The sequence below is a fragment of the Prenolepis imparis genome, unplaced genomic scaffold (assembly GCF_030444845.1).
Source record: "Prenolepis imparis isolate NDT839.2.m4 unplaced genomic scaffold, iyPreImpa1.0 SCAF_2, whole genome shotgun sequence".
NCBI classification, from domain to species: domain Eukaryota; kingdom Metazoa; phylum Arthropoda; class Insecta; order Hymenoptera; family Formicidae; genus Prenolepis; species Prenolepis imparis.
This window is the reverse complement of record NW_028141160.1, coordinates 22,259,230-22,281,574: the sequence shown is the minus strand read 5'-3', so window position 1 is coordinate 22,281,574 and position 22,345 is coordinate 22,259,230. Positions and strand designations below refer to the sequence as shown.

The 22,345-nt window shown below is 33.5% G+C and overlaps 1 protein-coding gene and 2 long non-coding RNA genes across 4 annotated transcripts in view; 2 read left to right on the top strand and 1 right to left on the bottom strand.

Moving 5' to 3' along the window:
• Positions 1–1,882: 1,882 nt before the first annotated feature.
• Positions 1,883–4,806, top strand: LOC145948189 (uncharacterized). The gene is made up of 4 exons (XR_014427294.1): positions 1,883–2,132; positions 2,235–2,297; positions 3,416–3,533; positions 3,819–4,806. It is a non-coding gene; the product is annotated as an uncharacterized LOC145948189 (long non-coding RNA).
• Positions 4,807–6,831: 2,025 nt separating this feature from the next.
• On the top strand, positions 6,832–7,815 carry LOC145933159 (uncharacterized). Its single transcript, XR_014424814.1, has 3 exons — positions 6,832–6,973; positions 7,514–7,624; positions 7,702–7,815. It is a non-coding gene; the product is annotated as an uncharacterized LOC145933159 (long non-coding RNA).
• Positions 7,816–12,975: 5,160 nt separating this feature from the next.
• Positions 12,976–22,345, bottom strand: part of Dan (protein distal antenna) — a 94,225-nt gene continuing 84,855 nt past the window's right edge. Inside the window, exons 3-4 of one of the 2 annotated variants that reach the window (XM_083031909.1) lie at positions 18,162–19,029; positions 12,976–17,907 (exon numbers count right to left, since the gene is read on the bottom strand). In XM_083031909.1, coding sequence (XP_082888035.1) covers positions 15,818–17,356 — 1,539 coding nt within the window. In that variant the 5' untranslated portion in view covers positions 17,357–17,907; positions 18,162–19,029 and the 3' untranslated portion in view covers positions 12,976–15,817. Of the gene's footprint in view, positions 19,030–22,345 lie in introns of both variants that reach the window. The other variant, XM_083031908.1, reaches the window with a different exon arrangement.

Sequence of the window (22,345 nt, the reverse complement as noted above, 5' to 3'; positions counted from 1 at the left end):
ATATTTTCTATTTCCTGTTCCTATTGCCTGTTCCCTGGCATTGTGCGAGGGGCTTAACCAATAGGAGCAGAGAATAATATTTTTTCTCTGCTTTGTACAGATGAGTGTCCTTTTGTAATAAGCCGTGAACTGCCAGATATGCGATATCGACGAACCAGCGGTATACATCCATCCATCTCACTCTCGCTTTTTCTTTTTCTTTTGATGGATTTTCATCAGGGCTGAATGCTTACTATCGACTTTACATCGAATACACTGTTTAATGTCGAGCAGCATCAATGATTTTTTATTGGCTATAAAGCAGTTAAGTCGAAGATTCACATTACAGTCGGCAGACAGACAATCAGAATTATATGTATATTACATTATATTGCAGAAGCGATAGTTGACTTTTTGTCGATTGATTAATCGATCGATACTTTTATAAAAAAAACCATCGAGTCTTTTGTCCTTTTAGTCGAGTCCTTTAAGTATGCGTGCTCTCCACAGATGTCTATAGTATAGTGGTGCTCTCATATTAATGATATCTAAGTTATATTCAAATTTTTTCCAAAAATTGCTGACGCGACATTATTAGGGCTGCGTTTCAAAACGTCACTAGAAAATTAAATTAGAAGAGATCAATATTGATATTTAAAACAACGCGTTTTTTTCAACTTTCACTGATTCCGAAAAAATCACTTCTCTCTGACAATGAGTAATATAAAGAGAAAGGGAGTGCATGGGAGATTTGGTTCATAGGAAGGTTCGAAGTGCGAAGGAATATGAATGCGAACAAAAAAGTACCAATGCGTGATTCTTTATAGGTTCACGGATTGAAAAAATTTTCTGGCTAGCAATTAGGTCTTTTTTGAAAGAATCTAATCTAGTTATAATCACGTCGCGCGCGGTTATTTTTTTCACTTATAAATTTACAAATTACATATTATACAGAATATCCGATAATAATGATGTATCTCATCGACAGAATCAGAAATTATATTATATCGACATATTGGCGAACGATGCTATTATTAAAGTATTCTGATAGGAGAAATATTGACATATACCTAATATATAATATAAATAATATTCACATATACATATATGTAATCAGAAATTTTTATAAAAAGAAAAATAACAAACTAAATTACAATCAATTTTACAGTATAATTCTGTATAAAATTCTCAGTATAATTCAGAAATTTTTTTTATATAATTATTTATATAATTTTTTATATAATTATTTTTATATATTTTTCAATCATTCAAATTTAATCTTTTTGATTTTCTTCATAATTCTATATAAAAACGTCATCATTCGATTCTCCTGTTAAAGATTAAGAAAGTATTTTTTTCAGAATCAGAGAGAGAGAGAGAGAGTGAAAATTGAGAAAAACGCGTTGTTTTAAATATCATCAATATTGATCTCTTCTAATTTAATTTTCAATAATGCTGTTAACAAAACATTCATATTGAAATGTCAAATAAAGGGGAATTGTATTTGACATTCCGAAGATAATATACTAAACATTTGCTCTGTAATTGTATATACAAATCAAAGATTTTGTGCCAAAGTATAAAAAATTGTATAAGCTGAAAGTCAGTGTAAAGAGTCGACGAAAAATTTTACAAAACTTAAAACTTTTAGCTTCTTTATTATTGCTATTATTTAACTTATAATATTACAAGCGAAAAATTATAATTGTTTTGCTATCTGCGATAATCATTATTCGAAGCGAGACTGTATCGAGTCATCGCGATTCATATTGCCCTATAGAATAATGCCGAGTTATTTATGCTTATCTTATTTACTTATTCGAGTTCGAATCGCGATTTCGATACCGTGTTGATAAACAATCGCGGTCATCGGTTAAACGTGTTTCCCTTCGTTTCGGTAACCGAAATCGCGGATCACCGTCACAACGAACGAGGTATCGTGACGAATCAGACGTGCAGAAAGTAGTTGGACAGCGCGAATCCGGAATCGGAAGGGTGTCCGGAAAATGAATACGAGATAGAATAATTTGTGGAAAGTAACGCGCGGAATGATGGTAAAGTGCTATCGGAAATTAGATATAATTAGTATAGATAAAGATACGGAAGAGACCTTCGACAAATGCAACGTGAGCTGTGTCTGCATCCCGACAACGGTAAGGCTCTCAATCCTTATCACTTCCGAATATTTATCGATGCGTCAATGATAAATAAAAGAAATTGCTATATTGTGATACGAGGGAAATTTTCGTTTATAGATTTGCAAGGATGGGAATTATTGACCGCTGTTGTTGGCATGTGAAAACAAAAATGATATACAAGTAAGTAAAATTTTATTCGAAGAAACTAATATATTAATCTTAAATGAGATATAAAAGAAAAAGCACGATGTCTTAATAAATCAATATAATAAATTGTAAAGTTCTATTTTTATTACTGAAAACTTTATAGATATCTTAATTCAATAAAATCTATTTCGCTTTTTTTCGAATAATAATGGTGATCTGATAAATTACATAACATTAGTTAAAAAGAAGCAAAACATATTAAGGATCAACATCGATCTTGCAAAAGTCGTCATTCTTTGTGTATAACGTATATTTTAGTTCGTACATTACCTAATACAATAAAAAGATAAAGGATATTTTAAAAATTATTTTTGAAACAATTTTTTTTAATTTTATATTTTTACAAATTCAGGTATGAAAAGAAGGCTAATAAAAGCTAGGCACGACAAATTTGTTTTTAAATTTGAACCTTCGTCCTTTCTCTGAACTACATATATTCAACAAATCGACTTACGTCCTGACCTCAGTGATATACAAAACAGTACTAAAGATTTTTTTTGTTTTATAATCATTTTTTGTTAATATAACGATATAATTTTCTCTCTCTCTCTCTCTCTCTCTCTCTCTCTCTCTCTCTCTCTCTCTCTCTCTCTCCTTCTTTCTCGTCGATCATTATTTAAAAATTAAATTACATAAAATTAGATGGCAATATCAATCACGATTAATATTTTAATTTTTTGAAAGTGAGAATATGTTTAAAAATAATCAATATAATGATTATAAAGTAAATATATAAAAAGTAATATTTGAAGAGTGTCAAGGGTGATTACACTTTTTTGTTTTGTGTCAAAAATATTGCGTAAAGCAGTGCGATCATGCTATTTTCTATGTTTATGAAAAAGACTAGCAGTACTTTTAATTTTTTATCTAGCATTTATTCAATTAGTTTATGAAAATTGATCGTGGTGCGTGGCAAATAAGTTCTTTTAATATATTTCATAAACATTATATACAAAGTACAATATTTATCATTTATATTACATTAATATGGAATACTTATAATACTAAATGATTTTAAAAATGTTATATATATATATATATATAATATACTATAAAAATATTCTAACATAAATCTCTCTTAATTTGTACAGAAATTTACATTTACTGGCATTCGATGAAGCTGCCATATCCAGAATTACATTGAGTACATGTGTACGGTTTATTAGCAATTACATCACATATCAGCCACTGTATAATGTGTTTAATATGGTAAGTAGAGAAAGAAACTAATAAAATAAATAATTTTTAATATGAATAAACTTAAATATAACTAATAATAAAACTAATTAAAAAGAAGTAGAAATATTTAAGAATATCCGAGATATCCAAAATAAACTTGAAAAATGCGATTTTTTATAATATTCTACTATACCATGGTTATATGTATAATTATAAACATTAACAGAAAATAAACATACCAGAAAATTTATTTATTATTAAATTTTTAAAATTATTTTTTACATTTTCTAACTCTTATCTTCTGTTTGTCAACAGATTTCAATGATGTCTTTTTTGCCTCGGTCCACACGACAAGTGTTTCCATAATCGTTTGAATGGTATTCACCTGAGTAACAGTAGCAATGAGTATTCTGTTTTCTTTTAGCCATGTCACAAATTTCGTGCCATGATAAATTGTTTCATGGAAGAGCTTAAATTCCTTTTGTTATAAGGCCTATTGTACCAAAATAGCGTTTTTCACATTGGATTGTATTCTCCACTTCGTGCGTGATTTAACGTTGAATGACTTTTTGGTGGTACTTATATATATATATTGGTTCAGGAATCAAATTTGCAGACGGCAAACGCGAGTCACTTTTCAATGGGTCAGCAATCTTTTTATAAATATTGTTTATTTGTCAACAGATTTCAATGATGTTTTTTTTGCCTCGGTCCACACGACAACTGTTTTAATTATTCTTTTAACTTCATTTACCTGGCTAAATGTAGCGATGGGTGTTCCATTCTTTTTCAGCCACTTTCGCACCATGATAAGATTGCTGAACCATCTTTTTATAAATATTGTTTATTTGTTCGAGGATTTTTGTTTTATTTTACACCATCCTCATAAAGTCTGTTCTCATTTGTTCTTTTTCTTTGCAAGTGATTTTGAATGACTCTTGATAATAACGACTTCGAAAGATTTTATTGGTTTTATTGATTTTATTTGTCAATATTCGTGGATTATGTTATATAAACGTATGTATAAGAAAATAAACCAATCAAATTTCTTATCATGCTAATGCGTCTATTCAAGTTGGTGTATATAATGTTAAATATTGTAAAATTAATTGACGGTGTCATGCGAATTTATCGAAGAAATCCTGAAATAAGTATATTAGATGACACATGTATTTTCTTGCGACCGTTTTTGTACCATTCTTACGAAAACTTAACTAACCGATAAAAAATTTGCTTTATTTATAAATAAAGCAAATTTAAATTAATAGGCATATAAATTAATAGGCATATAAAATTGTATATAATTATACATAAACTTATATAGAATTTTATATATTTTTATATAATTTTGTATTATATATATAAAAAAATTTTACCGAGATATTAAATAAGAATAGGTATTATTTTAAAATAATAAAATCGAAAAAACTCTAATATATACAATATATGTATATAATATATATATATATATATATATATATATATATATGTATATACACATACACACAAGTACAAATTCAGGTATAGAACTTTTACTATAGCTCTTATTAGTCCTTCCTAGTTTTTTATATCCGAATTTGTATTTTTATATATCAGAGTGTTTTATTTTATTATTTTAAAATAATTCTTATTCCTAATATTTAATATTTATCCCTAATGTTTTCTCTATTGTGCGCAGTCTAAGTGAACTGTTTGACAGACGCTTGAACAATCATAAATCAACATTAAAGGTACAACATTAATTTTTTTAAAAAACATGACATGATAGAAAAATTTCACTTCTGGATTCAGATTCATCGACCAAAAACCTACGGGAAATGATACATCTCATTCATGTTTAATGTCGACTTGGGTTCCTTTTAGTTCCCTCAATTGGTCGATGGTGACGCTGCACATCTCGGCTTCAAGCTGAAGTGGGGGATTAGCAGTTCATATTTCTATAGTCAAAGGTCTAGGGTAACCAGCAACGATGGACCAATCAGAGTTCTATCTTGAATTTGTCAATGGACGACATGTCCAATCGGGCACCATTATAGACATATTAATATAGACTGCTCATAAGGTGGTGGGGAGTATCCTCCTGAGGGAAAAAGACAGCACGAACAGTCCTGGCTTGCTGTCTTCTTCTAATGGTATACTGCGCATACTGGTGCGCAGATTACGTCATAAGCCACGTCCTCTAGAAGAAGACAGCAAGCCAGGACTGTTCGTGCCATCCTTTACTTCAGAGGAGGACGCCCCCACTCCCGATTTCACTGCCTCATGAGCAGTCTATAGGTCTGTTCGTGTTGACTCAACTGGCTGCACTAGTTCAGAGTCTATCTTTTTTCCTCGACATTGAAAGGAAAAAGATAACCTCTGAACTAGTGCAGCGAGTTCAGTCAACACGAACAGACCTTATATTAATATGTCTATGGGCGCCATTTTGTTGGATCGAATGTCTAGTTATTTATGCATCATGGCTGTTAATAATTTTCAGTGAGTTTCAAAAAATTATAATATTCATCGTTGAGATAGTGTCATCTAATTTGACATAATCTAATTTTATAGTTATACAGGGTGTCCGGTAATAGTCGCATCAACCGTCGTGTGCAGGTAGAGCTAGTTAAACCGAGTAGAAAAGTCATCTACCATTTTGCGATATTCTCAATAATAAGAGAGATATTAATTAATAAAGATCGGCCAATTCGCGTGACGACGGCGAGAAGAGACAGCCCAGTTTTATGTCGTTACTAAGCGGCGAAAAGAAACAATATAATGTTACACGGTTGCTAAGCTCGCGATGAAGCGGGGAGGAGCGCTTTACAAAAGACAGTAACTCCATACGAGTAGCGCTAACTCTGGACCCCCGAGTGGGCTGTCTCTTCTCGCCGCACGCTTATCATCGCGCAAATTGGCTGATTTTCTTTAATTTATTTCTCTCTTATTATTGAGAATATCGCAAAATGGTAGAGGACTTTTCTACTTGGTTTAACTAGCTCTACCTGCACACGACGGTTGATGCGACTATTACCGGACACCCTGTATAGTTACATTTTACGCGCGCGCGAAAAAGCGAGAAAAGTAGCAAATCCATGTGGAATTCTGTAAATGTATAGACCTCGTTTCGCACTGAAAGCACCGCATGATGTAAGTGGACCTCGCTTCGCGTGGAAAGTTGCAAACCTATTTGGAATTCTGTAAATATAGATCTCGTTTCGCACTTTAAGCACCGGATAATTACTCGTATCTAACAAACATATCAAATTTCGTGCACTGTAGCGAAAAGTAATCAAAACACATGCGCATGTGGCCACAGAGCATGCGCATCTGACCGCAGAGAGTACTTGTGTCATCGGTATGACAGATTTCCTAACCGAAAAGAACTGTTAATATTTCGCTTTGCGGGGCAGAGCGACGCTTTTTTCTGCCAGATTCTTTCATTTTAAGCAAAAACGCGTCGAATGAGTGCAAATTTATTGATATTTGAGGTGAGGCCGCTAAACTGAATAATTACCAAAAATATTTATTGTATAAAAGTGACAATATAATAATATACAGGGTGTCCGGTAATAGTCACGCCAACCGTCGTGTGCAGATTCCTGGGATCATTTGGAGACGATTTTTCCTCAGCAAAAATGTCGAGACACCAATAATTTTCGAGTTATAAGCGATTGAAAATAAAGGGTTTTTCGCAAACTAAGTCTTGTGGAAATAAAATAATAATAAATTCACATTCTTCAGTTAATTTTAGGTACTTTAATAGAATTTTAATTTAAGGCTTAGTTACAAAGATACATGATGGCAAAAATTGAAAACATGCAAAAAATAATGACCTCCCTCGACATTTTCGCTGAGGAAAAATCGTCTCCAAATGATCCCAGGAATCTGCACACGACGGTTGGCGTGACTATTACCGGACACCCTGTATATATAGCATCTTATTTAATTATATATTTTGTTAAAATTGTTTGTGTATATTATCGTAAAAATTTTATTGATTATATCTTTGTTTTCTTTTTTAAATGCAGCTAAAGAAAAATGTAGAGAAGAATATAACGCACCATTGGCAGTTAAGAAGGTTGAGCCAAGGAAGATGACGAATCTACTTTCTGAAAAACGAATATGCAACTTTAGTATTGGTAAGTCAAAATAATTAATTAGTTTGTAGTTAATAGTCTGATAACACAATCTGGAGTAATATAAAATTTTATTTCAGAGCAGAACATTTAGCCAATACGTGATCTGAGCCACATTGTAAGATGGTCCAAGGGTATCCAGCGCCAAGAAATTGTTTTGCAAAAGAGATTGAAAGCACCGCCAATGATCAAGAGTCACGCAGACATTACAAACAAGTAATTTTGATAAATATATATTTCATTTAAAATTTTTAAAAATTTATGTATCACATAAATAATTTATATACATATAAAACACAATGTGGTACAACAATATTTATATGTTTTGTAACGATACAGTTGTTTAAGGTGATGCTGGAGTGACGGCCGAACTCCGATAGGTTAGCACTACACATATCCAAACATATACACGTATACACATATACACACGATAGGTTAGCACCACACATATCCAAACATATGCACGTATACGCATATACACACACATATGCGTGAAAATGTTTTTAATATATAAATGGTTTTAATATATTTTTTGCGCTTTACTAACGGCGTTGGTTCCTTTGCTCATTTATACTGTTAATTATTATTTTTAATATATAACTTTTTTATTAGACTTGCAATCTCACTTTTTATTGTTTACTAATATTTCTTCATGTTAACCCTATCGCGTATACTATATTTTATGCACAGATAAACTGCAGAACTATTTTTATTAAATAAGTATTGTTACGAGCTGACATGAAAGAAGCCGATAACAAAACTGTAATTTTTGATTTTTATATGATTTATATATGGAATTATAGCTAACGCGGTCCGTTTTTATAAGTACTTTAATCGTGGAAAAGGATTTATTGATCTGTATAGTCAATAAAAAGATATCCCAAAATAATCTCTATATTCGCATTCGGTCTGTAAAAACATACCTCCAGCATCCCCTTAAGGTGATGCTGGAGTTGACTCTGTTTTACCGACAAAATTTAATTTGTAATTTTATGTTTATTTTTTATTGCTTTTATAAAATTAAAAATCCTTTTCAGGGATTAAAGTACATATGTTCATAAAGGCATGGGTGGTCATCTTTGATTAAGAAAAAAGAAAAAATTTTGAAAATTTACCAACAAGCTGTCAGTTCATACAATTATTTATTTTTTATTAAAGTTATACAGTTTGCAAATACAAAATAAGCTCAGGAAGGCAAGGAGAGCATGTGAAAGAATAACAGGAAACCTTTAAAATTGAGTTTAGAAGTTTAGCCTTAAAAAAAACAAAAAATTTGATTTATGTAAAACATGTGCAAAATCGAAATAATAACATAAAAAAGAGCAATAAATTGGTTCCTCGATATTGGTACAGATGCGCTATAAAGTTCTCAGTACATAAAAGCAATAAAAAATAAACATAAAGGTATAAAAATTAACATTTCGTCGGTAAAACAGAGTACACTCCAGCATCACCTTAAAATATTTAGAGAAATATCGACTTGAATTAGTAGCTATGAAAAAGTGAACAAATATCATTTGCTATGAGACCACATTAGTAAAACAAAAGAAAGCTTAGTTGGTTGTTATTGCAAATCATGTAGATTATTAATAATGCAGTTAACAAAACTTATTCATATTAAAAATGTCGAATAAAGGAACAATATTTGATTGTATCCTTCCAAAGATAATAGACTAAAAATTTGCTCTCTAATCGTATACAAATCAAAGATTCCGCCGTTTGCGTTAAAGAAAACTTTATAAGTTGAAATATTTGCTAGTATTGGTTTTCTCGTTTCCTTACCATATCGTTGCTGATATACCAGCTGATCTCACTGTGTAGTTCCTCCGTTGTAAAGTTGCTTGATGAGTTTATTTCTTGATGATAATTTTATTTCGATATTTCGGAATTTGGCTGAATCTTTTTTCAATATTATAAATTACGTCGAGATTTAAGAAAAAAGCATATTTTGTTTCGTGCAAAAACATAATTAGCGCAAATAATTCAATTTTAAGAAAAAAAAAAAAAAAATTAATAAATAAAGGATTGAGTTAGGGTAAAAAGAGTCTGCGAAGAATTTTACGAAACTTAAAATTATAAATAATTTTCTCTTCACTAATTTTATTATTATTCGAGTTGTTTGGTGCTGCCATCTGATGATCATTTTTCGCAGCGCCACAGCATGTGTCGCGCCTCATCGCGTTGCTACAGCAACGGCGGATTATTTACTTATCAATCCGAATTCGAATCGCGATTTCATAATCGCGTTAAACAATTGCGGCCGGTTAAATACGTATTTCCCCTCATTTCGGTAAATCGTGCAACAACGAACGACGTGACGTGACGATGAATCAGACGCGCGAAAAGAAGTTGGACGACGGCGCGAATGCGGAATCGGAAGGTTATCCGAAAAATGAATACGAGATCGAACAATTGGTGAATAGTAACGCGCGGAATGACGGTAAAGTGCTATCGGAAATTAGATGTACCGAGGAGATCTTGCGGCAAGTGCAACGCGAGTTGTGCCTGATCAAATTATGCTGGTCGGATATCCCGATAACGAAGGATCCTTATGCGCAATCACTTCCGGATATTTATCGATGCGTCAACGATAAAGAGAGATTGCTGTTGTGGTACGCGGAAAACTTTCGTCGACAGATTCACGCCAAGGACGCGAATCGTCGACCACTGTTGTTGGCGTGTGAAAATGAATGTGGTGTACAAGTAAGTAAAATTTTATTCGAAGAAATTTTATATGAATCTTTAAAGGAGGAGATATTTAACGAGGAGATATTAGAGAAAGTGTGATATGTTATCTTAATAAATCAATACGATAAATTGTAAAATTCTTGTCTTTATTACTGAAAACTTTTTATTTTAATTCAATAAAATATATATGTACATATATATTGCAAGAAAATGCAGTTAATGTACGAAATTAAAATTTACGCATAGAATGACGTTTATTTTTGCAAGATCGACATTAATCTTTAATCTGTTTTGCTAACAAGAATCATTATTATTCAAATTATTGTTCAAATTATCTCTGTCAATTAATAAATAATTACACAAAAATTAAATATTAATAAAAAATTGCAAGCAAAATAATTTTTAATAAGTAATAGTTACATTACCTGGAGAAATCCATCCATTTGTGGCAGACGATGCGTATACAGAGATTCAAAGGTTTGGTTCGGCCCGTCGACAAATTGTAGCAAAGCGTGGGGGGGATAACAAGATAAAAACGCAAATACATATGTGCACCCTTTCATTCTTAAATGTTTTTTATTCCTAAATTTTTTAAATCTAAAAATCGTGGCGTTATATAAAAGTAAAACGACGTATGCGTGTTTCGCGCGATAAAAAAAACAGTATAGTGAATAAATAGGTAAACATTGACCTTGTGGGAGCTGATCATAGAGTAATGTATTTACAGACATTTGCAGAGCGAAGCGATCATATTAAGTAAATTCAACAGTCTGATCGTGCTAGAGGAGATGATCGCGACTAATAATCTGTAACGAACAGAATCAGCGAGAAGTTGAGCGAGCGAGCGCGAAGTGACGACCTTTCAATAAACACGAGCAAAACAAAGCACGAGTTTCGCGAATAATATACATATCGATTGCGAGACCGGGTGTGCAAACAGCGCGCGTCAACTTCAATGTCGAATTAGAGTCCAAATAAAATTAATAGATAACGCAGCATCCGATAGGTTTGACTCGTAGAAAGAGATTGCGTGTGCGTCAGAATTATATCTTTGTTTCAATGATTAAATAAATTTTTAAGAGTTTATACGTCTCGTTTAAAAGTATAATATGTGTATATAATATATTGTATATATATTATATAATTTTTACTAGACCATAATTACATATCGTTTTATACATATAAAAAACTATATCAGAATCTATATTTATACATATATTATACATATTTATATACATATCTCGCGCAAATGTAAATGATTTGAAACAGGTATACAGATAGAAAGATTTCGGCTACTTCTGTTCAAACGCTCTATTATAAGGATAAACCTCCCAGAATGTCAGCAATGTTTTGTTCATCTTTACTTGTATAAATCTTCAAACACTGATGAAAAAACTAGTCCAACATTGTGTATTAAGAGGAGAAAAGAAAGAAAATAGCAAAAAAAATAATTAAAGTTAAAAAGTCACGCATTATAAATTTTGCATTTATTTATGATATTAATTTAAAACGCAGCTAAGCGCGATTAAGTACGTTCATACACACACACACACACACGGATAGGGAACGAACGGACGACTTTGACGAACATTATCATTAGCTTTATCGTTTGCAATAGATTGTGTATTTAGAAGTTAAATAAGGACCACTTTTTTGCGTGTAAAGAAACAAGTTGTCTTGTTATCAAACTTACATTTTGGCTCGAATTCCTTTTCATCCTATTTTCTTGTATTTATCATTAATTGCCAATTTTATTTTATTTTCAGTTATGCTTTATCAATGACATTTACCAATATTCTCTTACAATTCTTATATGCTAACAGCGATGCTAAACAAGAAAGTATACAATAAAGAAAAAGAATCAAAACTGAGATTCCTTAAAAACCGATACTTTTATTTCTCAGTAATTAAAATATATGAGATATATATATCAAAACATAGTCCATTTAAATAATTTTTTAATAAAAAATCAACAATGTATTCGTTGTTTGTTGATATGTTAAATTAGTCGCTTATATTGAAATTTTATTTACATACATCGAAAATTCTTGAAATTTAAAAGTTTTTTGTAATTCTCTTTGACGATTTAAATAAATTAAATAGCAGAAATAGTGGAATATATTTTTTACAATATTGTGTTATTTTTAAAAATTTTGTATATTATTAATATACAAAATTTTTATTTTTGTTTTTTTTCATTATAACTTTTACTATATTTTTTTAGTTTTTTAGTTTTCATGTATATATGTTGGTTTTTGAAGTTGATTTCTCAGATCTTAATTTTGAATTGTTTTTTAAAAGTTATTTGCTCAAAAGTTTGTAATAATATTCTCAAAATTGTGATAAAGTTTGATAAAGAGCAGTCCTTAACAAATAAATATACATTTCGATTTTGAACGATCACTCAAAAGCTAAAGTAAAAAAAAACAAAATAGTATATTAATATATCGGTTTTGATCTTTTTTTTAACTATTTTAAAGAATCGCAACAATATTTAAATCAAAAACATCTTGCTTATCAATTTTTATTATACATATATATATATTTACATAAAAAGTTGTGTTTAATTTTCTAAGACTACTATTTAATCTATAATCGCGAAATATATATATATATATTTTTTTTATAAAGGTTAAAGGATAAAGGATCAGTTAAAAAAATCAATTATAAAAAATCAATTACAAAATGAGGTGAAAAAGGATATAGGATAAATAAAATAAAGGATATTTTTTTTATCTTTATATTTTTGCTTGATAATTTTGTTAATACAAAGATGCAATTATTACAAAAATTAAATTATCAAATTAGATGACAATATCAATGACGATCAATATTATAATATTTTGAGAATAACGCTATATGTCTAAAAATGAGCAATTTAAAACATTAGGAATGTTTTATAATCTGTATCTCACAACTTTTGTCCATATTAGTTGTATTAGGTCGATGCATAAGTTCTTGCCGATTTTTTGCCATTTTTCTTTATCAAAATAAAAAATATATATACAACATAAATTAATCAAAGTATTTTTCATCATTTCTTACGACTTTTTTCCATCTTTCAACCACAAAACCATTTTTTCTTTTTTCAACCAAAACTATTTTTTCTCATAAAATCATATTAACGTATGCATATAGGCATATAGACATCGGTAAGAACTTTTGCACCGACCTAATATAATTTTGCCCATGTCATTATAAACTTGACGAGAAATTATATGAGCGCTAAAAAAATATTAGATGCCTAAATAAAGATTTATATTATATACAAGAAATCTGTGGATAAAGATGAATAAGAATAAACTTTTTTATGGATATATAAGTTATATTATTGCGAAAGAATTTTTTAAATATTTTTGTAAATATTTTTTAACTTTTTTAAAAATATTTTCTCAAAATGTTTTTTTTATTTTTTCAAAATGTTTTTTTTATTATTTAGTACACACCAAAAATTTTATTTTAACCATTTGAGTACCACGGATTATATTTTTTATTTTTAAACATAATTTCGCTCTCAAAAAATTATAATATTGATCGTCGTTGTAAAATTATAATATTGCCATCTAATTTCACATAACTTTTACTTTTTGAATAATGAGAGAGAGAGAGAGAGAGAGAGAGAGAGAGAGAGAGAGAGAGAGAGAGAGAGAGAGAGAGAGAATATCTCTATATTAATAAAAATAATTATAAAGAAAAAATATAAAAAGGAGTATTTGAAGAGTATTAAGTCGGGGCAATCACATTTTTTTTGTTTTATATCGACAAATATTACGAAAAACATACTATTTTCTTAAATTTATGAAAATCAATCACAGTTCTTCCAATTTTTAATCTAGTATTCTCTCTAAGTACGTCAATTAGTTTGTGAAAATTGATCGCGCTGCGTGGCACTCAATAAAATAAAAGTTTTGGTGTGTGTACTAGATAATTAAAAAAATATACATATTAAAAAATATTTTTAAAAAGATAAAAGATTTTTTACAAAAATATTTTAAACAAAATAAAAATAATGTATAAACTTATAAATATTGAAAAGCAATAGCGCATCATATAATCAAAATTTCTGTCATATGATATACAGAAACTTTTTTGTATCTTTCTTTTATCAATTACTACAAGTTTTGTTATATCATGAAGTACAAGTTTTTTTTATCATTATATCATTTTTAAATGATAACAACTTTTTTTATCATAATTTACTTATACTAAAAATATTTTTATAATTTACCTGCACTATTCGCATATAAGTGCAGGGAGCAGTCTTATTTATATTTACTTCACAGCACATGTTGTATCATTGGTATTGGTATGGCTTACAAATCTATTTTGTTTAAAAATTGTGTCTAACTAAATATATAATTAAGGATGCTTCTAAGTAACTTAAAAGTAATTTAAAAGTAACTAACTTAAAAGTAATTTAAAAGTAACTAACTTAAAAGTAACTAGCTTAAAAGTGTGTGTGTGTGTGTGTTCACAAATTTTAACTTAATAGATAAAATATTAACTATAATAATGTCAGAAATAAATCTCGTCACAAGAGACGAGAACGAAAAATAAAAAAAACTAAATTATAATTTTTTTTTCATATAGAGTAATAATTTCATAATATTAAATATTGTGTGCAAAGTACAATAAGACTGCATTAATAAAAAATGACATAAGTTAATATAGGAATTATAACACTAATTTAAAAAAAATTGTGAATATACTAAAATATTCTAACATAAGTCTTTCTTTCTTAACTTGTACAGAAATTTACATCTATTGGCATCAGGCGAAGTACGCTGCCATATCCAGAATTATTTACATGGAGAATATGTGTACAGTTTATCAACAATTATATCACATATCTGCCACTGGACAATGTGCTCATTATGGTAAGTAAAGAAAGAAAGTAGTAAGATAAAATTACAAAATTCTTAATACGAATATACTTAAAAGTAACTAACTTAAAAATAACTAACTTAAAAGTAACTAACTTAAAAGTAACATAAAACTAACATAAGACAAACGAAAAACTAATTAAAAAGAGGTAGAAATATTTAGGAATATGTGCGAGATCCAGCCAGGTAACTTGTAAAATGTTGACTTTATAAGACTTTTTATATCTTATTCTATTATATTATGTGATCAGTTATAGTTATATATACAAATTTTATATACATTTATATATATTTTTACATCTATACACGCATGGATCTATGCACGCACCTACTTATACGCATGGAATTGCTCACGACATACAATATATATACATAATATTATATATATAATATCGTATAATATATATATATATATATATATATATGTGTGTGTGTGTGTGTGTGTGTGTGTGTGTGTAATTTTATTAATATTTATATAATTTTATATACATACAGTTACACATATATACACCTAAATGTAGTTATAGATTAATATACAAGTTATAAACATTGTAGTAACAGCAAATTTTTACATAATTATTAAATTTTTTTACAACTATTTTTTTCGTTTTCTGATTTTTATCAACTAACTAATTGAATTCTGTTGAAAAACATGTGCTCGCATGTGCCAGTCTGTAATTGAATCGACCATTTTTTGTACTACTTCAACCTGTTTATGGGATATATTATGCACTTTACTGTGATGTTCCTTTAACCATGTTAAGAATTGAGCACCATGGCTGACAGCTTCATGTATATCTGCAGGTGCAGATATCACCGCCGGAATTCGCTTTGTGATCGCATTATTATTTTTATGACAATTATTATTATTATTATTTAACGTATTTGGTTGTACGGATTGTCCATGCAGAATGTCTGCGGTGGCTGGAAATTCTCTCACCCATTCACGCATCATTTCTGAATTGAAATTTGAACTACTATTTAAACTATTTTCGGAATTTGAACTACTATTTAAATGATTTTCTAATTGTTGTATCTGTTGTTTCTGTTGTTCTTTCTGCTGTTTTATTTGTTGTTGTTCATATAAATGTTGCGCAATGTCGTTAAGATTTTTGCGCTGTTGCGGCGGTTTGGTGAGAGATAGTGTGGCCACGTGATTACCGTTGATTCCTGATGTTGATGGCTTCGATACCAAATGAGCTTCTTTTTCCACAACTGTTAGGTTAGGACTTTGAGTTTTTATTGAATTTTTCATGGTTGTGCTTGTCGATGTAGGTAAGCGATGCCTTGCCCTCCTAATGTTTCTTTGATTTATTATTGTTGATCTATTGATCGTATTAGACATAGTAGACGTATTGCCTATCATTGACGCATTGGCGAGAGAATTAGTACTGTTCGAATACCCCGAAGGAAAGCTATTTAAAGAATTGGTTAGCAGAGCTTTGTTTGTAAAGTCTAAGATATTTCTCACGGTGTTGGGTGCCATTAGTTGTAATAGATAAGCTTGTACAGTGCTTTGATTGAAATAAAATGACTCCAATGGTGTCGAAGGTATTGTGGCATTTAAGGTGGATGCTGTATCGTTTTCTAGCTTGCTTTTTTTCATCGGCGGGGGGGTGTATGCGTCCGTTTCTTCAATCTTAACTGCATCTTTTCCCGCTATTGACGGTCCGGGAAAATTGGCTGGAGACTGCGATAATGATCTTGACGAGTCGCTTTCCGAGGTCGAGGATAATTTGTCCAAGCCACCATTTGCCTTCATATTTTTCATCTGGTTCATGAGTTTGGCCTCCATCTTGCACCATCCTCGTAGGGTAGACTCAGGAATGCCGATGTCGCGTGCCACCGACGCCTTCGACTCGCCTTCGCGGACTCTTTTGATGGCGTTTAGTTTCTCTTGCAGGGTTGCGGTCCTCGTTCCACGTTTTCCTGGCCGGTGCTGTATATTGGAAATTGATTGGGTATTTATTTTATTATCTTGACGGGTCGATCGACGATTTAACGGTGTGCGTCGTCCCATCGGCGTGCGTCGTCCCATCGGCGTGCGTCGTCCCATCGGCGTGCGTCGTCCCATCGGTGTGTGTCGTCCCGAATCTTGCGTGAGATCTACTGCGGAATTTAATTCCGATGTTTCGCGAGGGTCCATGTTGTTTCGCGAGTTCATGTTGGCGCTCTTATGTACTGCACCTTCTCCTCTTCTCTCTCGCCTCTGCTTCTCTTTTATGACGATGCGATGATATGACTTGGCATACAAGAGAACGATCCGTACGCCACGCTGTCGGTGCGGCGTGTGGCGCCGATTCGTATCTCGCGCAGTAGTAAATAATGTGTAAACGTGGTTACGCTACAGCCGGTCGGGGGAGTAGTAGTACTCGGTCCTCCTCCGTGGTGGAATAGCACATGCGCTCACAGAGAGTAATAAAGAACTTTTTTATGAATGAAACAACTCGGTCGGTCGGTCGGTCGGGCGGGTGACTACAACTACCTCCTCTTCTCTCTCTCTCTCTCTCTCTGACTCTTTCTTTTCCCTCTCTCCTCCGCGCGTTCACGCTGCTGCCCTCCGTTATAGCAAGGCTACCGCTGCTGCTGATTCCTCTTCCGCTCACCTCTGCTCTCCTCTCTCAGCCTGACGGCGCTAGCATGAGTAAAACGGTGCGCGTTGGTTTGCCCCAGCGTTCCTCTCGTTCCTCAGTTACTCCGATCAACCAATCCGCACTGCGCGCGGGAAACGATGTTATTGCAGTACCACGAGGAATAGTAGTGTAACTAGAGTTACGGTCGGAGACGGCGGAATAAGTGAGCGAGAGAGCGTTTGACTCAAGTGGAGACGGCGATGGAGATACGCACGTTCCACTGAGAGATCGCGCACTGTTTCGAAGATTCGGTTCTAGACGACGTGATCTTGACTAGAGCATTGCTCTTCATTCCCTAATTCGCGGATATAGTAGTGTGTATACAGATATGCGTACCTCTATGTATGTGTCCTTCTCCTCGATCTCTTGTTGTTCCACCGAATCTCCGATATATATGTGAGTACTTGCGATGATGCTCGACTCCTTCCTTTCTTCCTTCCTTCTTTCCCGAAAAAGTAGAGTTGATTTTTTTTATTCGTCACTGACAAAACACGGAACGATCTCGCGGGTCTCGTACGTTTAAATCTCACGATCGTATCGAAACGATTCCAGCTCGAGTTCAAAGTTGCCGATATATCTGTACTTTGTATTTGCACGTTGCACGAACAAATATTCAAAATACAAATAAGAGCACTATGCACTGTCTCGAATCTTATTCGATCCTGATGCACTACTTCAGTTTAGGTGTTAACTGATCGCTCGATCTTTGAGAAATATGCCGGTTCACGCGATGTATCCGATATTTATAACTTGGATTCGACTAATTCTCGACTCGCTGGTTTCCGCGAACTGTGTATCCTGCCGAACGCTCGATCCGCAACTGAATGTGAGACCATACTAACTGGCGGATGGCGGAAGATCCTCCCCTCCCTCGCGACGCGCATCACACCGGATCGTGCCCGCGCCGCTCCCCACTCCGTTTCGTTTTACTTACGCTTCGTTCTCACTGGCGCCGTCCACGAGGTAGTCCTCTCTTCCCTGACCATCTACCTACCAACCCCCCGGATCCCTCCTACTCCTCTAGCCAGGTCTTGGCACCGAAACGAATTGTCCGTTCCCTCTGTCCTTTTCTTTGTCATGCGCCTATTTTCTCTCTATCGCATAACCCCCACGACAATGACGACTACGAACGACGCGCGTCAAAAGCTCACGGTTAGGTGCTTATCCGCTGGTCCCCGCCCATGGATCTGCAAATTTCAGCAATCTGCAAGAGTCAGAACTTAGAAGTAACTTAGAAGATGTAAATTTGTAAATTAAAAAAATATTTCTCTCATTGTACGACCGTCAGCTCTGTTGCTTTCTTTGTTATTGATATTTGTCAAAAATTGTATTTAACAAAAAAAAATCATATCCAGTGTCATCTCTGACTCTGACCATCGCGATAAATGTTTATTGTTAGACGTGTTTATAAATAGATATGTAAATCAATTAATCGTTTTAAATAATTATTTGTAGATTTATAATCTAAAAAAATAACCAGTATTTTTTTAGGAATTATTTTCCTTCCAAGATCTAACTTCTGCTCGCTCGAAGAAGCGGCCACGGGGTCTTGGCGAAATATCGGAATTTTTTTACCTGATGCTGACAGTTCTTTGTTCGCACTTGACCTAGTCGTGTTATATTAGAATACAATTATAATCTGGAATAATGTCACGTCAATAATTTTGAAAATTTTCAAACGCGAGTTATAAACAATCGTATGTAAAAAAGAAAAAAAAAATATGTAAAAAGTATCGCATGTAAAAAGGACAAGAGGAGAGCGCGTGGACGAAACTTTACGTTTCAGATAAGAAAATTGCCCGTAATATTTACAATATTTACCGAGGGTTGTCGGTCCTTTGTGTGAAATATAGAAGTAAGAAAGAGCGAGAGAGAAAAGAGCAGAGGATGTTGGATGCAGCAAAACCCTTAAATCCCTCCCGCTACCTCTCTCTGCCAGCAATCCCCGAGGGTGAGCCGGATTTACGAGCGCGCGGCCTAAAATCCGTACGAGCATTCGACGCGGAGTTACAACGAGCGCGGAAAGGATCCTCGCTCTCGCGATAATTCGCGAGTAAATTTACCGCGAGTATATATATATATATATATCTATATACACATATACAATATATATCGCGCGATATTTACCGTATGCGCGCGACGCCGGTGCGTTATACCTGCACGCACCGATACCGCAAGTTTCGTCGGCGATACATGCGCAAGGACCAACCGCATTTCATCACGTATGTTGGCTCGTTTTTCAGCGGAGAAAGAGAGAGAAAGAAAGAGAGAGAGGGCCGCCCTACTCTCGATAATTATCGCTGATCGCACACATTTAGGGTTTTCAGACCACTTCCACTTTGCTAGAATCGTAAATGGAAATGTTTCGCGATGATGACGAGGACGAGGACGACCACGTGCCTTTTTTAGACGCCCTTGAAATATTTCTTTATTATTGTTAAGACAGTGTTTATTATACGTACTTAGATTATACGCATATTCTTCGAATAATTATAAGTATGTGTATATATATTTAAATATATATATAATTTAATTAAAATAAAAATATATTATCTATATTAGAAAAAATATATATATATACATTATAAATATATATAAAAAATATATATATATTATAATAATTACATATATATAGAAGCTAACACGATAGATTTCAGCAGATACATTTTAAATCGAACGAAGCTAACAAAATTATAAAACGCAAATTCCACTTTAGTCAAGAGATGAGACAAACGCACATGTCAGAGAAAACGTCAAATGTTACGGATGAGCGATTGCTCCGAAATCGTGCATCGGATATATATACTTATCGCAACGGGGGGATACGATTCCGCGAGCGGAAGAAATAATTTTCTTTCAGAAACGATCGCGTTCACGAATCACGCGCTCTATTCGTATCGCGAACGCGGCCTGTGCGTATATAATCGCGGAGAGCAGCTGACCCCAGCGCGAATTATTACGCGCGCACGCCGGCCGACGTGGTGTTATGGTGTTGCTAAGAGCGCGGCGACAACAAAAAATATGATTTCGCGGATAAGAGGCGGTTGCTTCGATGGCGACGACGGCGTGTTCGATCTACGTTTAACGAATCGCGCTATACCGCGTCGCGAGAGGAAGCGCGTTACGAGAGAAAGAGAGAGTCGACGAACGGAAATGGGGATGGGGGAGAAAAGGGAACGAGGGAGAGAGCGACAAGGCGACGACGACGCCGAGAGGAAAATCGATCGATGGCGTCCCGTGTGTTGTTAGAACGCGACGCGAAGGCGCGCGACACCTTCCTCGTCGCGGCTAAACGCGGATAAAATGAGAGACGACGGACTCTCACGAGTCGATGTAAAACCTGTACAATTAATTTTCACCTGCTTCCTTCGAAGCGGGATGAAACGAGTCAACGGTGTCGTCGAGTCCGTTCGCGCATCGTCTCGTCCAGTCCTCCTGGCCTTTCGCGGAAAAGGATATATACACTCGCGCGAAGCCGAACGCGCGGTATATGTATATGTATACGTACGTATGTGCACGAGCGCGTGAAATTATGTGTGCGTGCGCATGTGTGTACAACGTGCGCACGAGCGTGATACTCACATGTGCGCGCATATGACGCACACACGTGCGCGGGCTATTTGCGCGACATGTGTGTCGCCGCGTCGCGTCGCGTCGCGTCGCGTCGCGGCTCGAGTTAACGGTCGCTCGCTCGCTCGCTATCGTTCCTTCAAGGCGGCGGTGTGCCGCTCCGGCCATATGATAATATCGATAAACGCGGCTCTCCGATTCTCTCTCGCCCCGGTCGGCCGGCGTCTTACTGTCGCCGATCCTTCAAACTTGTTCGGCGTTCAAACTATTTACCGAATCGTCCTAATGACCGCGCGTTTAGTCATCGTGTTTAGCGACAATCGTGTATAACGACCTTTATAGTCATTAGTGGTCGTAAAATGTTTGCGATTTAAGTTAATATAGCGCTTTGGCGATTATTTCCCTATTTGCGGTCATTTGTGATTTTTTAGCGAATTTTCGCTCGTTAAGAGTCGGGAGAAAGTAAGCGTGAAAAAAAAAAATTCACTCGTATTCTCATATTTAAAAATCCGAAATTTTTCTCGTATATTTTTTTGCAGTTTTACTTTTTCTCGTTTTTCGATTCCAGACGATTTCGATAGATTTAATTTATTATATATGAATTGAGCTTCTATATTTTATATCTCAAATAGATGTTAAACAAATATTTTCTCACTTTGAAAACTTAAAAGAGAAATTTTCGGTAAAACTATAGATTATAAAGTGAGCGATTTTGATTGCTTAAAGTATCAAAGTAAATGTCAGATTGAAAATTGACGTCAAAAAGTAAGAAAAAAATTTCGACTAGATTTCAGGAAGATATGTAGCTTTTCCTATCTCCTTCTTCAATTTATAATTTTAAACATAATGTAAAATTGCATGCCAATATCGATCTACTCATTAAAAATCAATCAATTGCGTATATAATTCCTACAGAAAGATGCGCGTATTGTAATTATTGCTGCTTAACT